This window comes from Spea bombifrons, chromosome 2, assembly GCF_027358695.1.
Source record: "Spea bombifrons isolate aSpeBom1 chromosome 2, aSpeBom1.2.pri, whole genome shotgun sequence".
Taxonomy (NCBI): Eukaryota; Metazoa; Chordata; class Amphibia; order Anura; family Pelobatidae; genus Spea; species Spea bombifrons.
Genome location: NC_071088.1, coordinates 31961178 through 31981446, shown reverse-complemented (window position 1 = coordinate 31981446; position 20269 = coordinate 31961178). Strand labels below are relative to the sequence as shown.

Here is a 20269-nt window from a genome sequence, read left to right as displayed (position 1 = left end):
AAAAGTCACAATAATATCTACATAAATCACAGAAAATATATTACGAGTTATGCCGCATGCAATGCTGCGCGTAAATGTCAGCAAAAACACAACCATAGAAACATGTTTCACATGTTTTTTTTCCCCCACCAGTTACATTTTTTAACCTGGAGAAATGGTTTTGGTTTTTTGGGTTAATTTTTTAACCAAGCTCTAAGCATTAAAACCAGCCCTTCCTGTAGGAGAAGCGTACCACGGTTGTCCCTTCGCATTACTCCGGTGAAATGTTTCAGCTTTCCTGCTAGCTCTCCTTTTGTGAATAAATTCCTAAGAATCAATTATCTTTGATCTATTTGACCCAGTAGTACATCAGGCCATGGTTTGAAATTAAGACTAGCATACGGTCATTTTTAATTAGTTTCATTATTGTTATTTTGCTAACAGTGTATATGCAAATATGTTCAATAAAGGAATTTCCACGATGAAGGGGCGGAAAAAATAAGATATTAAAATGGAATGAACTGGCCTTATCGCCTTATTGTATGGAAGAATATATATACTTTGATAGCGTTTCCCAGTCTACTTTTCTTTTTCCATTGGAATACGTTGTCAAATGCTAAAGTGTTAAATTTTTACTATGGAAAGCAGACAGAAGCTTTGTATGTTTTAAATTGTATATTTTATTATAATTATAATACATTGGGGGTTTTAAAAGCATCACCCCTAAAATGAAATGCATGTTTAGTTGGCTGTAGAAATTTGAATGATAAAGGTATACATTTCTTTTTATGTAGTGACTCTTTATTCCATAATGTTTAATCGTGTAAAATGAATTCAACATGATAATAGGCATTCAGGTGGAAATAGTTTCAGCTGCAAGACAGCTTGTTAATGTAATGTTATGATAAATCTCCAATTTGGTGTTTGAATTTCCAATTCATTTGAAAGCTGCAGACTGGAGATCTAATTAGGAGAAATGTATAGCCCAAGGGACTAAAAGAACCGACTTGAAGCCCCAAGAAGAGCCCATAGGATATGTTTGGAACAATATACCACTCACCTAGTTTTGTTTACGCTGATTGACTTTGATATATAGTTTCCTATATAAGTAAGATAAACACAAAATGTAGCACATAATTTGTCTGCAAGTAACAGAACAAATATTTTGTGTGTAACATTGGTTTTTGTCAAGTCTGTGGTGCGATTGCCAAATTATTACATTGAAAATGGCAGTGTGTTTGATTAAACATGACAGTTTCAATCAAAAGGAAGCGTAAAAGGATACATCATTTTATTCATTCCTTATCTAATGCCATTTTTATTATTATTTAATTTGTGGTTTCACTTTTTGGTGGAACCAAACTCTTAAATGAACAGGCATTTATTAATAAGCTAAAACTATTAATAATCCAAACTTTCTACTCAATGAAATGCTTTTATAACTATATGGAGCATTAGAAACATCTTTCCTAGTAAGGGTTTTAGTTTATAAAGATCATACAATAACACAGAAACTGAAGAGCTTTCTCTCAACAGAGGGATCTCACGCATCATGTTTCCTAAGCTTAAGTCATTAAATGCTTTCTTGGTTCTTGGTCTTCTAGACTTCCTGATGACCAGATACCTGCTTTGTAGACACATTAAGAAGACTTTTTTTTATTTTAGAATATTCCATTTCAGAAATACTTTATTATATGACTAATAATGTTATAACAGTAATATCTACCTTGCAGATTTTACAATGTGTCTTTGTTATTATTGCCATTAGAAAAAGCGCTAACATTGCTTCACAAACAGAAAAAAAAATACTACGGTGCTGCAAAATCCCAAGTGTCACTTCCCACCATGAAATTAATCCACTAGAACAAGAAATAGGTGTTCCACAATCCCCTGAACTAATCAATATCATTCTTATATTTCTTCATCTTTGGTGGCAATCACGCAGAGCTGTTTAATATCTTGAGGCAAGGAAACTCCATCAAATATGTATAGGAGAGAAGAAAACACAATCTAATGCTCTTTGTAGCAGACCAACTTGTCGGATCGTATATATTTCTAGCGTTCGTACTTTAACAATTCCACATCTATAGATATATCCTTAACAGCATATGGACCGAGTCAGTGGGTAGAAAAAAGAAGTGAAATTCAGTATTATATCTATAAAACATGCTCTTCATGCTGTTCACAATATGAAATAAAATATGTATGTGTTATCCATGTAGTTCTTGTTAGCGAGCTTGGAGATCATTAGCTCTAGCAAGCAGAGGTCCCAGGGAGGGCACCCCTATTACCTCTATAGTGCTTCTCTATCTCCCCCAATTTAGGTAACTATATCCACGTGTATATGTTGAATGCTGGTTTACTTCACATAAAAATGTCAAAAATGGTGCAGGGCATATATTTAACATAACGCATTAAGATATTGAACACAATGTTCAATAACAACTGGTGAATCTGAGACCAGTTCAGTCTACTGTTAATATTTACTATAAACTACCTCTACCTATTGTTAATATTTAACATGGCTACTAATACATGAGCAGGTTTGGCTATCCGCTTCAAGGGTCATCAGCCACCCTAATGTCCACATATATGCCGTAATAGTGGAAGTGTCTATAAATGCTATCATTATTACGTTTAAAATTACTTTGTTTTAGGTCTTTTCTGTAAGAGGGAGTGGGTGCGCTCGATATCTGGTCAACAAAAAGTCCAATTTGTTTTTAAAACACATTGAGCCCAATTCAAGTAACTTTACTAATCCAGACTAATTAAAAAAGAATGGATGGTTAAACCATTCACACAAGCCATTTAACTCTCATTGCACATAGTCAAGTAAGAAGCGCTAACTGCTCAAAATTGTGGACATGCCTAGCAAATGCGATTCAGAATTTCCTCTTGGTAAATGCTATCTTTAATTGAAAAGCATTGGTTGTCTAAGCAGATCAGAGCAAATCTCTGGACGGCCAAACAAGATCAAAGTGATTGAAAAATTAGGTTTAATTAAGCAACACTATCCATAAAAGTGTCCAGATCCCCTTGATACAAGCTTGATGTAACTACCTTGATATAACTATAAAAATGGCCTTTTAATACTTAAAATGGGGATTCAGAGTCATTAAATATGTGCTGATATTGCAGGGGCTATTTTTAACAGCTTGTTTTTTATTTTATAATTATTATTTTATTTTTATATTTTTTATTTTTATATTGCCCCATAATTTATTTCTGGGATGTTTTCCATGAACGTTGCTACAGTATATCAATGTAAATGACAAGAGCACCAATTACAAAGATTCACTTGTCGGGGTTTCATGCCAGAATTCTGTCAATCTTGATTGATGAAATCATCTAGCGCTTCACATGGATACATTTTAGCTGGTTGCTAGCAAACGTACCAGAAATCACTTAAGTGGAAAATGTTTTTAAAATAACCCTTGCAGTACTGGCACTTTTAAAATTGTGGCGTGTGATATTTAATGAATCTACTTATTCAGAACAGGAAAAAATACTAAAACTACTAGTGAGAACCAGCTGGAGAATTGAAGTGGAGAATTGAAGTGGTAGAGATGCATGATGTAAGCAAAGTGGAAGGAACTTTACAAAAAAAGGTGTGATGGATGAGGTTGAGTAGAAGCCCAAGAAGTAAGCTTAGAATGAAAGAGAAGGAAACAAGAGGAAAATAATAGCCTAATAATAGCCTGTCGAAGAATATTAGATAATGAAGCTGGATATGACAGAGAAAAATAGAGAAAAAAAAAACAGATTGAAGGAAAAATTGTAGTAGAATTCACAAGGAAATTGGGTACATAGAGAAGGGGCGGGGTGGTAATTTCCAGCCTGAGGGAACCCTTTCCACATGATCCCATTTCACATTTGTATACACCTTCTTGTTATGAAATATGAATGTTGCCAACCTAAAACACGTGCATTTCATATCTTAAAAGGCAAAAGAAAACGTAAAGTTTCAAAACATACCGTATTTGCTTGATTATAAGACGACCCTGATAATAAGATGACCCCCCAAAATTTGAATATTAATGTCACGTCATGCTCTGTCATAGAAGCCCCGGCGGAAGTGCCGGCAGGAGCGGAGGTTGTCTGCGCTAAGCCACCTCGAATATAAAAAGAATTTGCTCTGAAAAAAGCCTTGTCTTCTAATCGAGCAAATACAGTATTTTTCAGGGTGTGTTAACTAAGGCAGGGATTTTCATGTGCGTTTTAAGGAGAGTCAAAGGAAAGTTTATGAAGGGTCAGCTTTGCAGGATATTCATGTAAGAAGGAGTTGATGGGTCTACCTAATGCAAGGTTGACGAGCTGACTTTCAAGCAACCTCATTGACTTATCCTTACGTCATAAAGGGCGGTGGTTCCCAGCCAAGTCCTCAAGGCACAACAGTGGTCCTGGATTTGCAAATCACCCTGTTGGAACAGAATGGGTTAGTTACCAAATCCTGTCCTGCTAGCATGCATTGCTGTACGGGTTGCGAACCACTAATACAAAACCCGGTTGTTACATTTAAGTGATCAGACTTGCCACTGTTGTTAATAAGCCTAATGAATGAGCTCTGATATATACCGGTAGTTCTCACATTTCCCCTTTTAGATGACAATGATACTTAAGTCATTGGTGAAAAAAGGTCTTGTATTTTCAGAAAGTCTATGAGATGTTTAAGATGCATGTCACATACTCTATCGTAGCATATATGTGCTACTTTGGAAGATCATCAAGCAATGGCATTTTTCTGAAAAGTGATTTGCTGTTTAAAGAATTTTGCAGGAGCTATCTCATTCTAGCTTCAAAAGATTGGAACATTTTCTATGATGTTTAAGGAGAATAACATTCCGAAAGTTTCCAAAAGAAACTATTTTATTATATTTTAATAAACATTATAGGCATATATTTGGCATTCACTATATCTATTTGCATTTGTTATTATTATATGTTGTGTAAGGCGTCTGTTTTGTTTAGTGCAACTCACGTATTCCTGGGCAAACACTGAAGCAATCTGGATTATTGGAAATGCACAGTTTATGTAAACACATTGAAACCTAGTAGGATGCAGTGTTTGCTGCCAGTTAACAGATAACACCATGTTTGTCCTTGCTGTCACCTGTCACAAGCTGTAGTAGAGTGGATTTGACTGATACAATTGGGCAGTGGTACCGTATAGTCAAATCACAGGTATATACAGTAAATAATAGATAACGTTGTATTACATATCACTGTACCAGCAGATTCCATAGTGTTATTCTACACTTTACAAATCTACACGCTAACTAGATCAGTGGAACCGTATTTTCAGATGAACAATATATATTCATTCAAACTCACCATATGTAGCTTAAATCCTGCAAATATGCACAGCAAAAAAAAAATATACACAAAATAGTGGAGCATACACCATAAAAAACATAACGGCATACACATTCAGATACCTGGGTTGCTGCTAGAAAATTAATGATCAATAAGTATAAAAAAAACCCAAACACCTAAGGCATACATATTGGGGGTTCCATTACACCATATGGCCATATATTGCTTAGCCTGGCCATTTATAAAAGTACCTCAAGTTCAGCGAGTCCTATCTAATTTTCCATGGTTAAAATTTGGGGTAATTTGACCCAGCAGTAGGCTAAGCAATAAGTATTGGGTATGCACTGAATTCTTGATTTTTTTTTGTATCTTAAATTCCAGTTCACAGCATTTGCATGATAATTCTCCCCCATTTCATTATTTCTCCCATTTTGTTTATTGGTTCAGCCAGCCTTTGTAAGAGTAAATGGGTAGGTTATAATGGAGTCATTTCAAAACAGGAAACTATGTTCAATACCTCTCTAGCCATGAAGAAGTTATGATACATACTTTGAAGTTGGTGATTTTGAATCAGATACAATGCAAGTTTCTTAGTTATCCATTTACAAAGATATCTCTAGATAATCAATGAGCTCCTTGAAACGCATAACAAATGCCATGTCTCAAAATTAGGTTATTATTTTATTGTTATTAACTTTTATTTATATACCATCATACATTTACACGGTGCTTCTTACAATATATATATATATTTAAAGGGTGTGACGAAACTCAAAATGGCAGACCAGTACATTAGGTAAAGAAGGCCCTGCTCACAAGCTTACAGAAGGATCTTCAATGATGCATCGAAAGGGCATTTTGTGAACTCTAAATGTAGACCGCAGCTGGTAAAAAACATGCCCATAAAAACATGTGGTATATTAACTATTATAAGAGTGATTCGGTGGGCTTTATTTATTAGTGGCTCCTAAACTGATACATTATATTGCTAACAAGCCACAAAAACTCCCATAGACTACGAGGAGCATAAACAGCCCCCACAGATAACATTGTCACATCAATAGGTGTCCAAACAGCTAACCAACGACGGTGCCACAGACTGATAAACTGTCCCTGCTCCACTTAATCCCACAGGTTTACCTCCCAAAATTTCAAATGGCCAAAGAGGGACACTTTTTTTGTTTTTTGTAATAGTTTATTATGTAAAAGGCTTGAGAACAGCTCAAGAACAAACAGCCACTTAATAACCTGCCCTCAAAACATCTCAAGTTTTAGCTCACTTTGTGCCGATAGAGATGAAAATCCTCCATCGACATATCAGTCTGACCCTACCCACGAGGGCAGTCTAGAAACCAAATTTGAGGAAAACTTGAGGCAAAGTTCCTCCTCCTGAAGTAAAAGCTTCTCACACAAGTCTCTTTTCAAAATCTCTATTTTCTCTCTTTCTCTTAGTGTCCCCTCTTAGGTACTCTGAGTTGTATATGACTAAAGGTCCAATCAGATCACGATGGGCCATCTGGCACACCAAGCAAATGCCCAGTGGGTCGCAGGCCGACGTCATTGCATACTCAACTCGTCATTCAGTGCTGGAGCGTGCAGCCGGCAGCTGGATTTGTCCGGCCACAAGCAACGTGGCCAGAAAACCTTTGCGTGCGGCCACACATATCCAGTTGTTGGCCACACTGATGTCATCAGACGGCCACTAGCCTTTAAATGCTAGGGCCAGCCGACCATTGTCAGTCTGTTTATGGTGTATATGCTTTTTTAGAGAGATATTAGGTAATCGGATGTAAGTTTTGCCAGCGAAACACGCAAGTGATAGTTTGCTGATTAACTTTGAGTTTATTGGACACACCTTTTTTAAGCCATATTATGTAGATATTTTGTACTGTTCTACAGGTAAATCTGCTAACATAAACGCTAGGACTGGCTACTTGTGCCCAATTTTGTTTATTATATTATTTCCCATGAACCCACATGATTAGCAGTTGGTTGTATTTAGAAGCCTGGTGCTATGTTTAATGCTGCTTTGTTAATCGAAGCCATTCTGTTGGATATGAAAAAATACCACTTAGTGTCTATTACAGCAGCATCTCGTTTCGAGCCTCTGTATTCTTACTATGAAATCTGTAAATTGGTTTTTCAGGGTAAAGGATTTTTATGTGTTCATTTCACAGTGGATGGCAGATGGAGTACAGCTGTTTTGCAGAGAGTTACAGGAAATATGTTATTATATATCTGGCTAGTGTTCACAGTGATACAGCATTGACCCCAGTAGATCTCAGAATTTTTAATAGCAGCCTTGTTTCCCAAGTTGAAAATTTATATCTAGAAGAAGCAACTTTTTTTGAATGACAGCTTAGATTGGTATTTATTAATGTTGTGTCATTTAATGTATAGAAGGCAAAAATGGTATAATATATGCTGGAATGAACTATAAAGAGTGCACAAAGAAGTTGCTTAGAATGCTGACTGGGCATTAACGACCTACCTTGACAATAAGATTAACCTGAGAGACATTAAGATTACATTAACCCTTAGATGAGAAACAGAATCAGTTATAGAAAACTATAATGCTGTCAGATTATTAGCGTTTCACTACTTAAAATGTAATGTTGCAGTTATTATTGCTTAGCACAAATTTTCTTTGGCATATCTGCAAGAATTGTTTAACAACAAGCCAACAAGGACAATGCAAGCCCAACTAATATAATTCAATAAATGAAACATGGAACATAAAAAATGAATCAAATGCCATTTTGTCAGGGACTGGGTCCATACAGAGGACTGTGATGACCCAGAGTGCCCAAAGATGGAGTTTAGGAGTTATTGCCCAGCAGCGGAGTTGGACAGGGCCTGATGCAGGGCGACTGCACTCACCCGGGTGTTGAGCACCTAGGGTTGTATGGCCACATACCAGCGCCCTGACATAGCAGCGGATGTTGTCCAGAACAAAGCAGAACTTGCAGATTTCCTGCAGGCACCCTGGAGCAGGCATGAGAACTAGCTCTCCAGACGAATGTGCAGGATGCTGCAGGCTGGGAGTATGGAAGATAAGCAGAGTAACAGCAGAAACATAGCAAGCAAGGGGGACAGAGCGAGCAAGGGACAGGGAGACCAAGCAAGAAACATAGCCAGACAAGACATACATGTACAGGATATAACAAAGGACCGGGAACAAGGAACACAAGGGATGGAGTGAGGAGACGAGATCCTCAGACGCTTCTCCTTTAAGCAAGGATAGGATATCTTAACTGAGACATTGGGAGAGGAGAGATGAACCGAGATCCTCAGATGATTCAGGGAAAAGAGGGCAAAGGCACATAAAAGACTGACACACACAAATACAGGAACTAGCCTAGGACTGTAAGATAACAATCGGGGATTCTGTCATATCATATGGCCATAGTATGCTTAGCCCACCACTACACCAAAGTACTCCAATATTCCGTGGGTCCTAATGCTAAACCCTGCCTACTGAATTACGAATAAGCTAAAACTAAACATCGAACCTAAACACAGAGCCAAGAAGGACATACCTTTAGATTGCAGACTGTGACAAACATAACAAACGGGTGGGGCATACCTTCTAAAGGAAACATAGCTGAAGCAAAGAACAAAACCGGAATCAAGGAATCAGAAGCACAGAACAGAGAATATGGAAATCCAGGAATGGATTACAGCAAAGGGAAAACTCTAGCAAGACTGGGGGGAAACTCTAGCGAAACGGGGGGGGGGGACAAGAGAGAAGCAGCTCCGCAGCCTGAATGGAGCCTGACGCATTCCTGTAGTATGTTTTTGTATTAGCTTAGGCTATCATTCATTAATGCAACTTAGGTTTCTTTACATGAAGGGTTGCAGACCTCTGCCCTACAGAGCCCAACTTGAGGCTATCAGGCAGGTTGCCATAGACAGTGAACTAGTTCTGCATGGGCCATCAGCGGTCTTAAAAAGGCATTGCAATCCCATACTTTCATGAATCCTTTTTTGCTTTTATTTATTATCCAGCAATATAAAAACTAATTCCACTGTGTGCAGCACATTAGCACATCTACAAAAAATTTGCACGGCCCTTTAACTCCTGACGGCGAACCTATGGATTTCCGCTCCCGTTAACCCCTGCAATGAGAGGTGCAGAAACACATCTCTGGCTTCTTGGAGTACCTCCACAAGATGGAGAAGCCGTGGTGCGTGCCACAGGGACAGCTTCATCCTCGTTCCCTTCAATCGGGGAGAGGGTGTGCGCGGGGGCTCTGCCCTTATGCAAATGTACCTGGATAACAGAGCTGATATGAGGAAGAAGCGGACCAAGAAAGAAGACAGAAGAACAAAAAGAGGCAAGAGAAGAAACTGAGCTGCCAAAAAAACGAGACAGGGACACTGAAGTGATCAGAGGAGAATGTGTGTGTCAGGACTAGAGAGTGGGGGAGAGAGCGAGTGAGAGTGTGAGAGCAATGAAAGCAAAAACAGTGGTTCTGATTTTTTTTTTATTCAGGTCTTTTCTTTTTTCATTCATTCAGGCAAATACAGTAAATAAATGTAACATTAAGGTAAAAAGGTAAGCCTAGAATGTAATGAACTCCTACTGTGGCAATTTCCTGTGCTAACATCAATTATAGGTTTTAGTTTGACTAAAGTTTGCAGTGGCTTAGATGCTGAATCAAAGCACTCTTTACAAAGCAAAAAAAAATCTGCCCTTGGGAAGTTATCAATCATTATTTTTTGATTTGCGCCCTAGGGGTTAAATGTTTATGGCACACATTATTGATTTTCAGCAAAAGTCTAGGTTTTAGACATTTTTATGAATCAAGCCCCCTTTATTCTGTTTGTATGTTTTATCTTTCTTTGTATCTACTAAGAACTACCTCTGTGAATTCTTACATCAGAGCAAAGTATGCACTTCTGATCTAGAATTCAAAAAACACTTGTCACTGCCACATATATATGTCAATATTCTATGTTATGCCAGTGGAAATGGCCACTCACAAACTCTGTGATAGGATTACAAAAACAGGATGACTTTTTTCTATTAATAATATAATAAAAACATGCTGCAGGCGAAGCCTTACTTATGAAGCTGCAGTATATGTAAACATTAAAACAGAATCATTGTGAATTATAGTGATTTTGTATTAGAAAGCAACATCATAGCTCGGAAACATAAGTTAGCCTCCTGTGCAATCAAAATAGTTTTCTCTCCTGGGAACTATTTTAGTTTAATCATTGTTTCCGGAGGTTTCAGCACAGAACAGACATTATTTACTAGACTTGTGCATTCGTATTCGGGCGAACATGAAAACGAACACAAAGGGTGCGTTTTCGTTGTTCAGCCCGAATACCGAACATACGTACATGGCGGCGGCAAAACGTAGACGAAGACACACAACACGAAGAATCTTCGTGTTCGTCTTCATTTACTTATCTCCTTGGTCCCTTCCCTATCTAGCCTACCTTATCTAGGCATCATCGAAGGGGTTAACGGAAGTGGAAATCCGCAGGTTCGCCGTCACGGGTTACAGGGCAGTGCGAACTATTCTATTGGTCGCCTGCAGGGGCCTCTTCTGGCATCAACCAATTGGTTGATGCCAGAGGAGGCCCCTGCAAGCGACCAATACACTCACTAGGAGTTTGTCTAGGAGTAACAAAAGCCACAAAGCAGTATACTAGACATACCTACAGGGCAGGGTCGCTGGGTACTGAAGTGCATAGTGGGTAAAAATCACCCCCACTGGTACAAAAACCATAGGATGTACTATTACGTTCTTGGTCATCTAGAACATTTTTATAGGATGAAATAGAATGTCCTATGGTTGTGAACCAGCAAAACATAAATATGCAAATGTCAAAGCATTGTATAACAGCAAGAGCTTGATTATGACTTATAAAATTACATTCATGTAGAAGCCTTTTAAGCGGTGTTTAGTATAGATTCCAGTTCCAGTAAAGTTTCACTCAACACATGGTTATCTGTGTTATTATCAAATGGTGTTAGCAGATTTATTCACTGATATGTTTAACCCACTCCAAAATAAGTTAGAGAGGGAACATGTATATAAGAAGATACAACCTGAAAAAATACCTTCTTTATTGTGTGGAGACAATGCACAAAAATAACCCATATCGTAAAAATATTTTTTTGTAGACTTCTATAGAATAAAACATATAAAAATTTAAAAAATGAAAGGTTAGCAGGATCTCATACTAAGGAAACCCCCTTTAAGCCTCCATTAAACATTCTTTGCTTTGAAAACTGAGATCAAAATTAAGTACAAAGACATAAAACGATTTTCCTAATGATAGAATTAAAAGACATAGGAAAGCACAGTATGTATGAAATCAACAGTAGCAATAGCTAAGAATATTTCTTTGTATTAAGTACTCGTTGAACAGCAGGTTGTCCATGAGCAACAATTTAAAGAACATATCTGGCCAAAATAAACTCTCACAAAAAGATAAAAAAAGGAAAAAACATGGGGGAGTGATTCACCAGTCATTGTGTGAAACCATGATACTCTGTAAATGTACCATAAAACTAGGATAATCCTTTGACGAATAACATTTCTAAACCTTGACTTTCATACTGCGAGCTACATAATGTTTTTAATGACCTAGAGCATTTATGTAGCACTTAAAAGTATCCTTCCGTACATTCTCAAGGGAAGAAAGGTGAAATTAGTGCTAAACTACGTAGTAACAGTTTCAGTTATTTATATTATTAAACCACTTAATAAATCGGCAAGCATTGATCCTTCCTATATGCTCTTGTGTGAAAAATCCAGAACAGTTGTGACTTCCCATCATGATCTTTCTGACATTTATACTAGACAAAAGGTCAGAATTCTAATGTACAATAATAAATTCTCCATGAAGCGTTATACATATTTTATGTATCCACGAGTTTGATGTTCAAAAGAGGGATCTTTTTTAAGAGAAACCAAATCGTACAACAGAATCACACTGAAGCTCGAGGAATAAAAAGAAAGGAAAACACAGATTTATTTGGAAAAGGGGTGTCATGGCTGTGGGATCACACCAAGTAAAATACAAGATGTTCTTTGTCATAAATCTTTGTTGTATAATGAGGCTGGTTACTTACAATCGAGCAAGCACTGCACGTCGTTTTTCAAATCTTGACCTCTAATTATAGGAGGGTCTATTGTTATCTTGGTTTAATGCTTTCCATATCTCACAAAGCACAATACGTTTTCTTACATTTCTTACTTCTTCCTTAAGTAGCTCAGCATTCAATTGTTCTTTTTTTATTTTTTCTGTGAGTGACGAAAATCTTAATGATCTTTTCTGTGTTTTCTGTAGTCAACATAGCACAGTGGACACTGTTTCATCTGCATGCATGAAAAATTAAACTAAGCATATCGCATTTATTATTAAAGGATTGTGTTAATTGGTAATACCCCCATGGTATTTGTTAAGCACTTTAAAACTGCACACTGGGTCATACTTTTTATAATTTCTGAAATCTTTCTGAAGTTGAGATAAACGTGTTAATTTAAAAATAAATGATGTCACAAACAGCAACTTGGTATTCTTTTTGTATATATCAGTTCCATTATCTTCAGTACAATCAGCAGAACACTAATTGCATGTCATGCCATTACAAATCAATAGTTGGTGACGGGTCGTTTCTAAAGAACGAGAATCAGGTTGGCATACATTATTCTACTTTGTGAAATATTCAAGTTATTGCATTGTTTCTGTTAACTAAATAATTTCAATCGCTTCTAAACAAGTAACTATTTTTATTTCAGTGGGTGCTTATAAAAAATACAACAAACAGGGTAGTAATTAAAACAGTGCTACTGTGTATACTTTATGTATGTCCCTCTGGCTATAATACATGTCCGGTTGCATTTTGTATTGTTAGTTCATGGTATAGGTTAATAAGGGCTACTTTTCAGAAAATTCAGGGCAGGTGAATTTTAAGACTATTCATTTGAAAGTACTCCATGGAAAGAGAAATGTCAGGAGTCCTATTGAACCATAATGGGGTAGGCAGCCTTGGTAACAAGATGGAAACAGGTCGGGAAATACCAACCAAGTGTAGCTTTGTAAGGTTCATACAGCAATAGTTAATCTTTTATTTGATATTAACTAGGTGGGTCTGATGTGAGCCAGGCATCTGTTATGGGGTACCTAGGGCTTTGCTGACTTTCAAGGGATCAATATTTGTTTCTTATGTATTGTCACCTTATTTAATATGAGACTAAGAGTATGAACATCATTCTACAGTTCTTTATGCCAGTCACTTCTCCCTAGGGGTAATCTCAGAGGCCAATAGCTCCATGACACCAGATTAGTAGAGGCCACAAGTCCCCATACTGTAGTAGACTTACTTGATTTGTAGTAACCTGAGCTGTTCCACAACTGTGATAAACTTTTTTATATAAGTGCTCCAGAGCCCCAAGCTCTTTAATCTGGCCTTGTTCTTGAGAATGTTAGCGTACACTATTCAGACTGAAGGCTTCATATCTTGTGACATTAATTCTTGACAATCACTCTCAGAATAACACCAGTGCATATACATAATTAAAAAGGTTAAATTAATTGTGTCAATTTACTCTAATCTATAGCTTCATTTTACTGTAACACATGTACAATTTACTGTGAATAAGAACTTTAATGTATTCTGTGATTTGTAGCTGCAAGCATTAACCTACACATAATGCAGAAGTATTGCCAAAGTTGTCCACACACCCCTTTTTGAAAACCCCAATTCCATTGAGACAAACAAAATTGTAAAGTATTTTGGAAACTAAATAAGATTGGCATTGTCAGGTTGAGTTGTAGAGGTAACCTGACTGTAGGAACTACTAAACACGATTTTACTGCACTCCACTCGTATAAGAGCACCTTCCTAATCCATCATATAAAGGCTAGATCCTCAAAAAATGAAAATATCAGGGCAATTGAAGAGTTGATCACATCTGCATTAGAACATATAACCACCTACATAAACACCTGGTACAGTTGGTTACAGTTCACTGCATCTCAAGAGGTTAAACTACTTCTGAGCTTGATCTTCCAATAGGGCTGCTGTCCCTTACCTTCAGTTTATCCCAACTCTTTCCATCCAAAACATTTTGTCCACCCCCCCTTTCTTTTTGTTTCCTCAGAATCTGTTGTTGAAAATGTCATTTTGAAAACATTTCAATAAACTCTTATTACAAAAAAAAAAGATCACGAAAAATCAGATTCTTGATCGTCTCCCCTATTCCTGACGAGTCATTTCAACTCTCTATATGAATACAAGTTGTTAGACCAACTAGCTAAAAGTTGGCTACCCTTCCTCTCCCTCCCTCCCCCTCCCTCCCTATTATCTACTCTACCCTACCCCCCCCTTGCACTTACCTTTCAGCAGTCCTGCTCTGCCATGGGGCGCACTGCTTTACTGCTGAGTGCCGGAAATTACATCATTTCCCGGCGCTCAGCATTACAAGCTGGCACCGAGACCCTGCTAGAGGGCTCGCAGAGGAGAGAGAGGGGCGCCAAGCGGGTAAGCGGAAACCACTCGCCTCTCTCTCCTCCGCATTAAATGTTTTTTTTTTAAAAAGGCGCTTGGGGCGGCAAAGTGCCACCTCTGCAAAAGTGACGCCTGGGGCAATTGCCCCACTCTGCTCCATGGTAGGGCCGACCCTGAATACCCTTTCTCTTTATCTCTCCTCCGCCATCTCTTTCATCTATCCTACTCTTTCAATGAGATTGCTAGTTTAAGGGTGTGCACACTTATGCAACCACGTTATAGTGAGTTTTTTTAATTTGTCCCCCCCCTTCTCAAAGGTGGAAAAAGTTCTGACATGATTTATCTTTATCTCATTCTTTAAAATCACAATAACCTGGCATTTTAACAGGGGTGTGTAGACTATATATATAATGTATCGGTATTGTATTAAGTGCTGTGTAAATTGTTGGTGCTATATAAATAAAAGATGATTTTATATATATATATATACCTTTCACAAGTGAAAAGAATAGTCAGTTTATTAGCACAAGGAATATTGTGGCGAGTGTGAAGGGTTCTGTCATTATTACTGGTGGCCCCAAAGGATTACTTGAGCTACCTTTGCATTGTTTTTATTGAGAAAGTATAAATGAAATCTGGTCCATTGAGAACTGCTTTGAATTCTTTATTTTGTGTGTTTTTTTTATCCTTTTGTATTGGAAAAAGATATGTATATTAGTCTTACAAGATGATCATATTGTTTCAATTGTATTGTCTACAGAAGGTGAGTTATATGATTAAAACAAATTATTTTGTAGTGAAAATATTCAACAATTGGAATGACACAAGCTTCTTGATTTACATGAAATCATCAGTTATGCTTTTATTCGGAGTAATTGAAGCAAAAATTCCCAGCATTGTAATTTTTTATATCTCTTTGTAATCTTTGATTTTAAGCCAAGTACCAAATATACATATGGTTAATTAAATCATTACCTGTAAGTAAAACAAATAATAAGGATTTAGTTAACATAAAATATTAAACTAACATACTAGCATGGCCTCCTAAGAGATTACTTGTTGTTCATATATATTTTCCTTCCTTTAAATTATTTTAATTGATTTTTCTTTATTGATTTTTCCTTCTCACTTATCTTTCTCCCTTTTCGTTATTTAATTTATCTCTTTGATCCCTCATACTCTCTCATTATCTCCCCCATTTCTCCTCATCTCTTTTGTTTATCATTAGTTCATGTCTCCTTTTCCCCCTTTTCTCTTTATCTCACTTCTTCTTTCTCATTAACTCTCCATTTTTTCTTTATCTTTCTTCTTTCTCATTCTCTTTCCTTTTTCTCCACATCTCTCAGTACCCTCCCTTTCTTTTTATCCCTCTTCTTTATTATCCCTTATCTCTCCCCATTCTCATTATATCTCTTCTTTCTTATTATCTCTCCATCTATCTTCCTTCCCATTGTCTCTCCTTTTTTCCTGTTTATATTTTTCTATGTCTCCCCTTCTCACTAGCTATAACTTCTCCTTCCTTACTATCCATTTCTCCTATTTCCTCACTATATCTCTCCTTCCTCATTATCTATCTCTCTATTCTCTCCCCATCTCTTACCTTTCCCCATCTCCGTTTCTGACTTCTTAGACCCCTGCTTCAGTACTCATATGAACTCATATACCATGACTTAGGTTTTGTAACAGAGATCTGTAAGAACAGACTCTGGGCTTCCATGGATAGGCACAAACATGTTTCACGGTGGATGTTTTCTATGCATCTATGTACTCTTTCCATAAAAGAACCCAATATATATTCAATCCTTCAGGGTCCTTATCAAGGCTGCTCAAGACTCTGTTTGTCACCTTGTACATGTGCCACACAATTGTGGACAGGCCTAAGGGTTGCCAGGTTGCTGCTGTGCAATTTAAACATATATACTGAAAATATAAGCAGCTTTTCTGCGTTTCTTATAGGAATCAAAGAGACATTAAAAGAGAGATCAAAGGGAAAAGAGACTACAAGAAGTGGGCCGGAAAGGCAGCAAGAGAAAAAGAGGAGAGAAAAGGAGAGGGACGTGAAAACACAGAAACAAAAAGGAACAGAAGGCATTAAAAGAGATGCAAAAAATGAGATATAGCAAAAAGCTATTATAAGGTGGTCTGAGTAGCAACCACTGCATGCCCCCTTTTTTTGGCTGGCTAGAGGTATCCATCATCTCACCAACCAGCATACCTGGAAAATCTCCAAGTTTGAACGCTGCTGCTCCGGTTCTCCGGGTCAAGACCCGAATCCTCTGGGTCGCGGGAGCGGGGTCTTGACACGCCCCACTCCCCGCCCATTTTTTTCCTATAAATGTCAGTGTTTCCCGCTACCATCAGCAGAGAAGTCCCCAGGTATGCCAACTAGCCCTGTTCTTCCGGCAGCAGACAATCCAATCGGCCTCTGGTGAGAGCCAGCAGGGTGGATGACACTACAAATTGCAGGCCCTTGGTCTTCACCTATGTTATTCTACCTTGGTTCAATCCTTAATATGCTACGTTCATAAAAACCTCTTCCATTATTTTAATCCAGTACTTTCCCCCCTTTTTTTTCCTCCCACACTCTTAAATCACCATTCACCATAGTCACCAAAACCTTTGTATGTTATGTCATAGACCCAATCCTTTTTAAAATATATAAAATATAACGAGCTTGCTGACATGATGCCGAAAGTGAATAGGTTTCTGATAGATATACAGAATCTAGAGATAATTTAGATGCTCATTCTAAACATAGCTCTTTTAAGTAACTAAGCTGAAGCATGACACAAACAATACCTTGTTTTTTATGCTTCGTCCTTTAGCACAACATTGATAGCACCACTTAACCTATAAGTATAGAGCAGAGCTGTATTTTACAACAATATTATTCTTGTATTTTAACAAATAGCATGCATGACTAATATCCCAAGAACCTTGTACAGCAGGAGCTTGATAAATCGGAGCACCAGAATTGTACTAACGTAAATTAACATAAGTTGTCAACGTAATACAAGTTATCAGATGGTAACCTTTTGACTTTTTAATGTGCTGTGATTTTCGTTGCCTATTTGTATTGTGGTACTCAAGGCAGTTTGTTATTTTGGCTTGATCCTAAAAATGTATCTTATTGCCCTCAGATCGTTGTCTATTCTTTTTATTTGTCTCTTAGTTCCCACTGCATCACTAATAAATTAGATTGTAGGACAACAACAGCTTAAGCCATATGCCTTCAATTTATCTTTAACTCTCACTTGCTGAGAACACCACCTGGTACTGCCAAGTGTAGACTTTTTTCTTTCTGTTAGGCTATCAATCTCAAAGCTATCAGACCTAGCTCTGTTAAATTTGTGCTGATTTGAAGCAGTATTGTGATATATGTCCTTTGGGCTTTTGGGTTTGGCTTCACATTTTTTTTTCATTCCTTCTTCTCTTTAAGGTCCAGCATAGTTGTTCTTAGTAGTATTTTTTTTAGTTCATTAGAATTAATGCACATGGCAGAATCTAAAACTTACTTAAGAAAAAGCTCATGGGAGAAAAATTCCAGATGGATAATCAATACACTTGCTAAACAATTTTTGCTCTATGGCATCATTTGGTTATAAAGAAAATGTTGGAAATGCTGTAATTTTTTGCCACAAAAACACAGCCAAGTGGTGGTATCAGAACCAAATGTATAAAGTCAGAGCAGCGCAATCTGTTAAAATGCAGCATCGTGGTCATGTTTTATCCATCCCCTGCCTTGATTAAGCAAGCAGACAGCAACCGTATATGAACTGGCTTAACTTATTCTTAGTGGCATATACAGTTGATGTTATATTAAGGCTAGTGCAAATGGACCAAAAACTATTCTGGGAAATGTTTTGTTCTTTTTTGACCCATTTATGTTGAGGCAGCAAATAACATTCCCTGCCTATTCAGTTAGGACGAAAATCTGGGGGAATTTTTTAATTTGGGAACGAAATTCATTACTCAGTGCCTGCATTCATTCTCATTCACTCTCATACACTCACTCTCTCACATTCTCGTTCACTCTCTAATTCACTCTCTTAAGCTCTCTGAATGTTTCAGCCCAATCCTCCACGAAAAAGTGGAGGCGCCCTATGATGAAGTTCCACCAAAATGATGGTGCTTTCAGTGACATCCTCTGCCCTGATTGGACGTTCGGAAGAGAGGACGGCACCGGAAACGTAGCCATTTTGGCGGAAGTTTGCACCAGGTTATGTCCGATCCTCCAATCAGGTGACAGGACATCACTCAAAGGGCCATCATTTTGGCCCGATTGGAGGATCAAGTGAGAGATTGTCACCAGAAGCGCCTCCATCTTGGCTGAAGATCCTGTCAGGTTATGTGGATGAAGATAGAAGAGAAAGAGAAAAGATGAAAGAGAGAAGATAAAAGATGAAGAACAAGAAGATGCAAAAGTGGTCGGCAGAGAAGGTAGGGAAACATTTAGAGAGCATACAAGAGTGAACAAGAAAATTCGCCAAACTTGCAAATCCGAATGCACAAGTCTAATTCTGCCTGCCAGTGAAGTCTTGTAGGATTTTTGTTTTACCCCTTCTGGGTGCAATTGGTATGTATTTGATAGGGGTTTGGTCTGTCTTCATCAAGATCAGTAAACCTAGGAATACTTCATATTGGAATGATTGAATTTGGTGGACCTTTTTTTCCTCAAATTTACAATGCAACTAGGCAGTAACCAAAAGTAAATATTTTTTTTCCAGCAGAAGCTAATTAACGGAGGCTAGAGGGGATTAAAAATTGCAGTTATTAAGCAAAATAAAGTATAGGTACCCAAATCTTTTCACAGGTATCTGGTACATGTCAGTTTTATGACTACCACACTAACGCAGTTAATATATGTTTCTGTATTTATATGTAACAGACAATGTGTATATCAGGAAGCATCATTCTTCATGGAATTGGAGAACCAGTAATATAGATAGCATGTTTTCTGTCTCCGTGAAAGGAAAAAATACAGTGCTGTAGATTTTAAATTTAATATGTAGAAACCTTTGGTCTGGTTTACATTTTTATGACTTTTTATACAGAATTCAACAGTAGAAAAGACTGACAAACACATGTAATCCTTCTTAATGCTTTTACATTCTTCCCTTTATAGATACAGAACGACTTTACTCAGTGGTATTTCAAGAAATCTGTGACCAATTTGGAAAAAAGTACACGTGGGATGTAAAATCCTTAGTCATGGGAGAAAAAGCATTGCCAGCTGCTCAAATTATCCGCGATGTTCTTGACTTACCTATTACTGCTGAAGAATTATTGAATGAAAGTCGCATTAAGCAAGAACGGATATTTCCAACAGCATCCTTAATGCCAGGTAAAATGCTTTGTTTTGATGGCTCTCAGTACTACTAAAAGTATAAAGGTAACCCTGATCATGCCAAGGAGACAGGAATGGAACCATCTAGTATCAGAGGAATGTAACTCGTTTAACTGGCCAGATGAGACAAAATGGAAGACTTAATAATGTCA

At 37.4% G+C, this 20269-nt stretch overlaps 1 protein-coding gene across 1 annotated transcript in view; it reads left to right on the top strand.

Annotated features, from left to right (window-relative positions):
• The window catches only part of PUDP (pseudouridine 5'-phosphatase), a 76156-nt gene that overhangs the window by 8952 nt on the left and 46935 nt on the right, over positions 1 to 20269 (top strand). The window contains exon 2 of the mRNA XM_053457392.1: positions 19896 to 20114. Within this exon, the coding sequence (XP_053313367.1) occupies positions 19896 to 20114 (219 nt within the window). The remainder of the gene's footprint in view (positions 1 to 19895; positions 20115 to 20269) is intronic.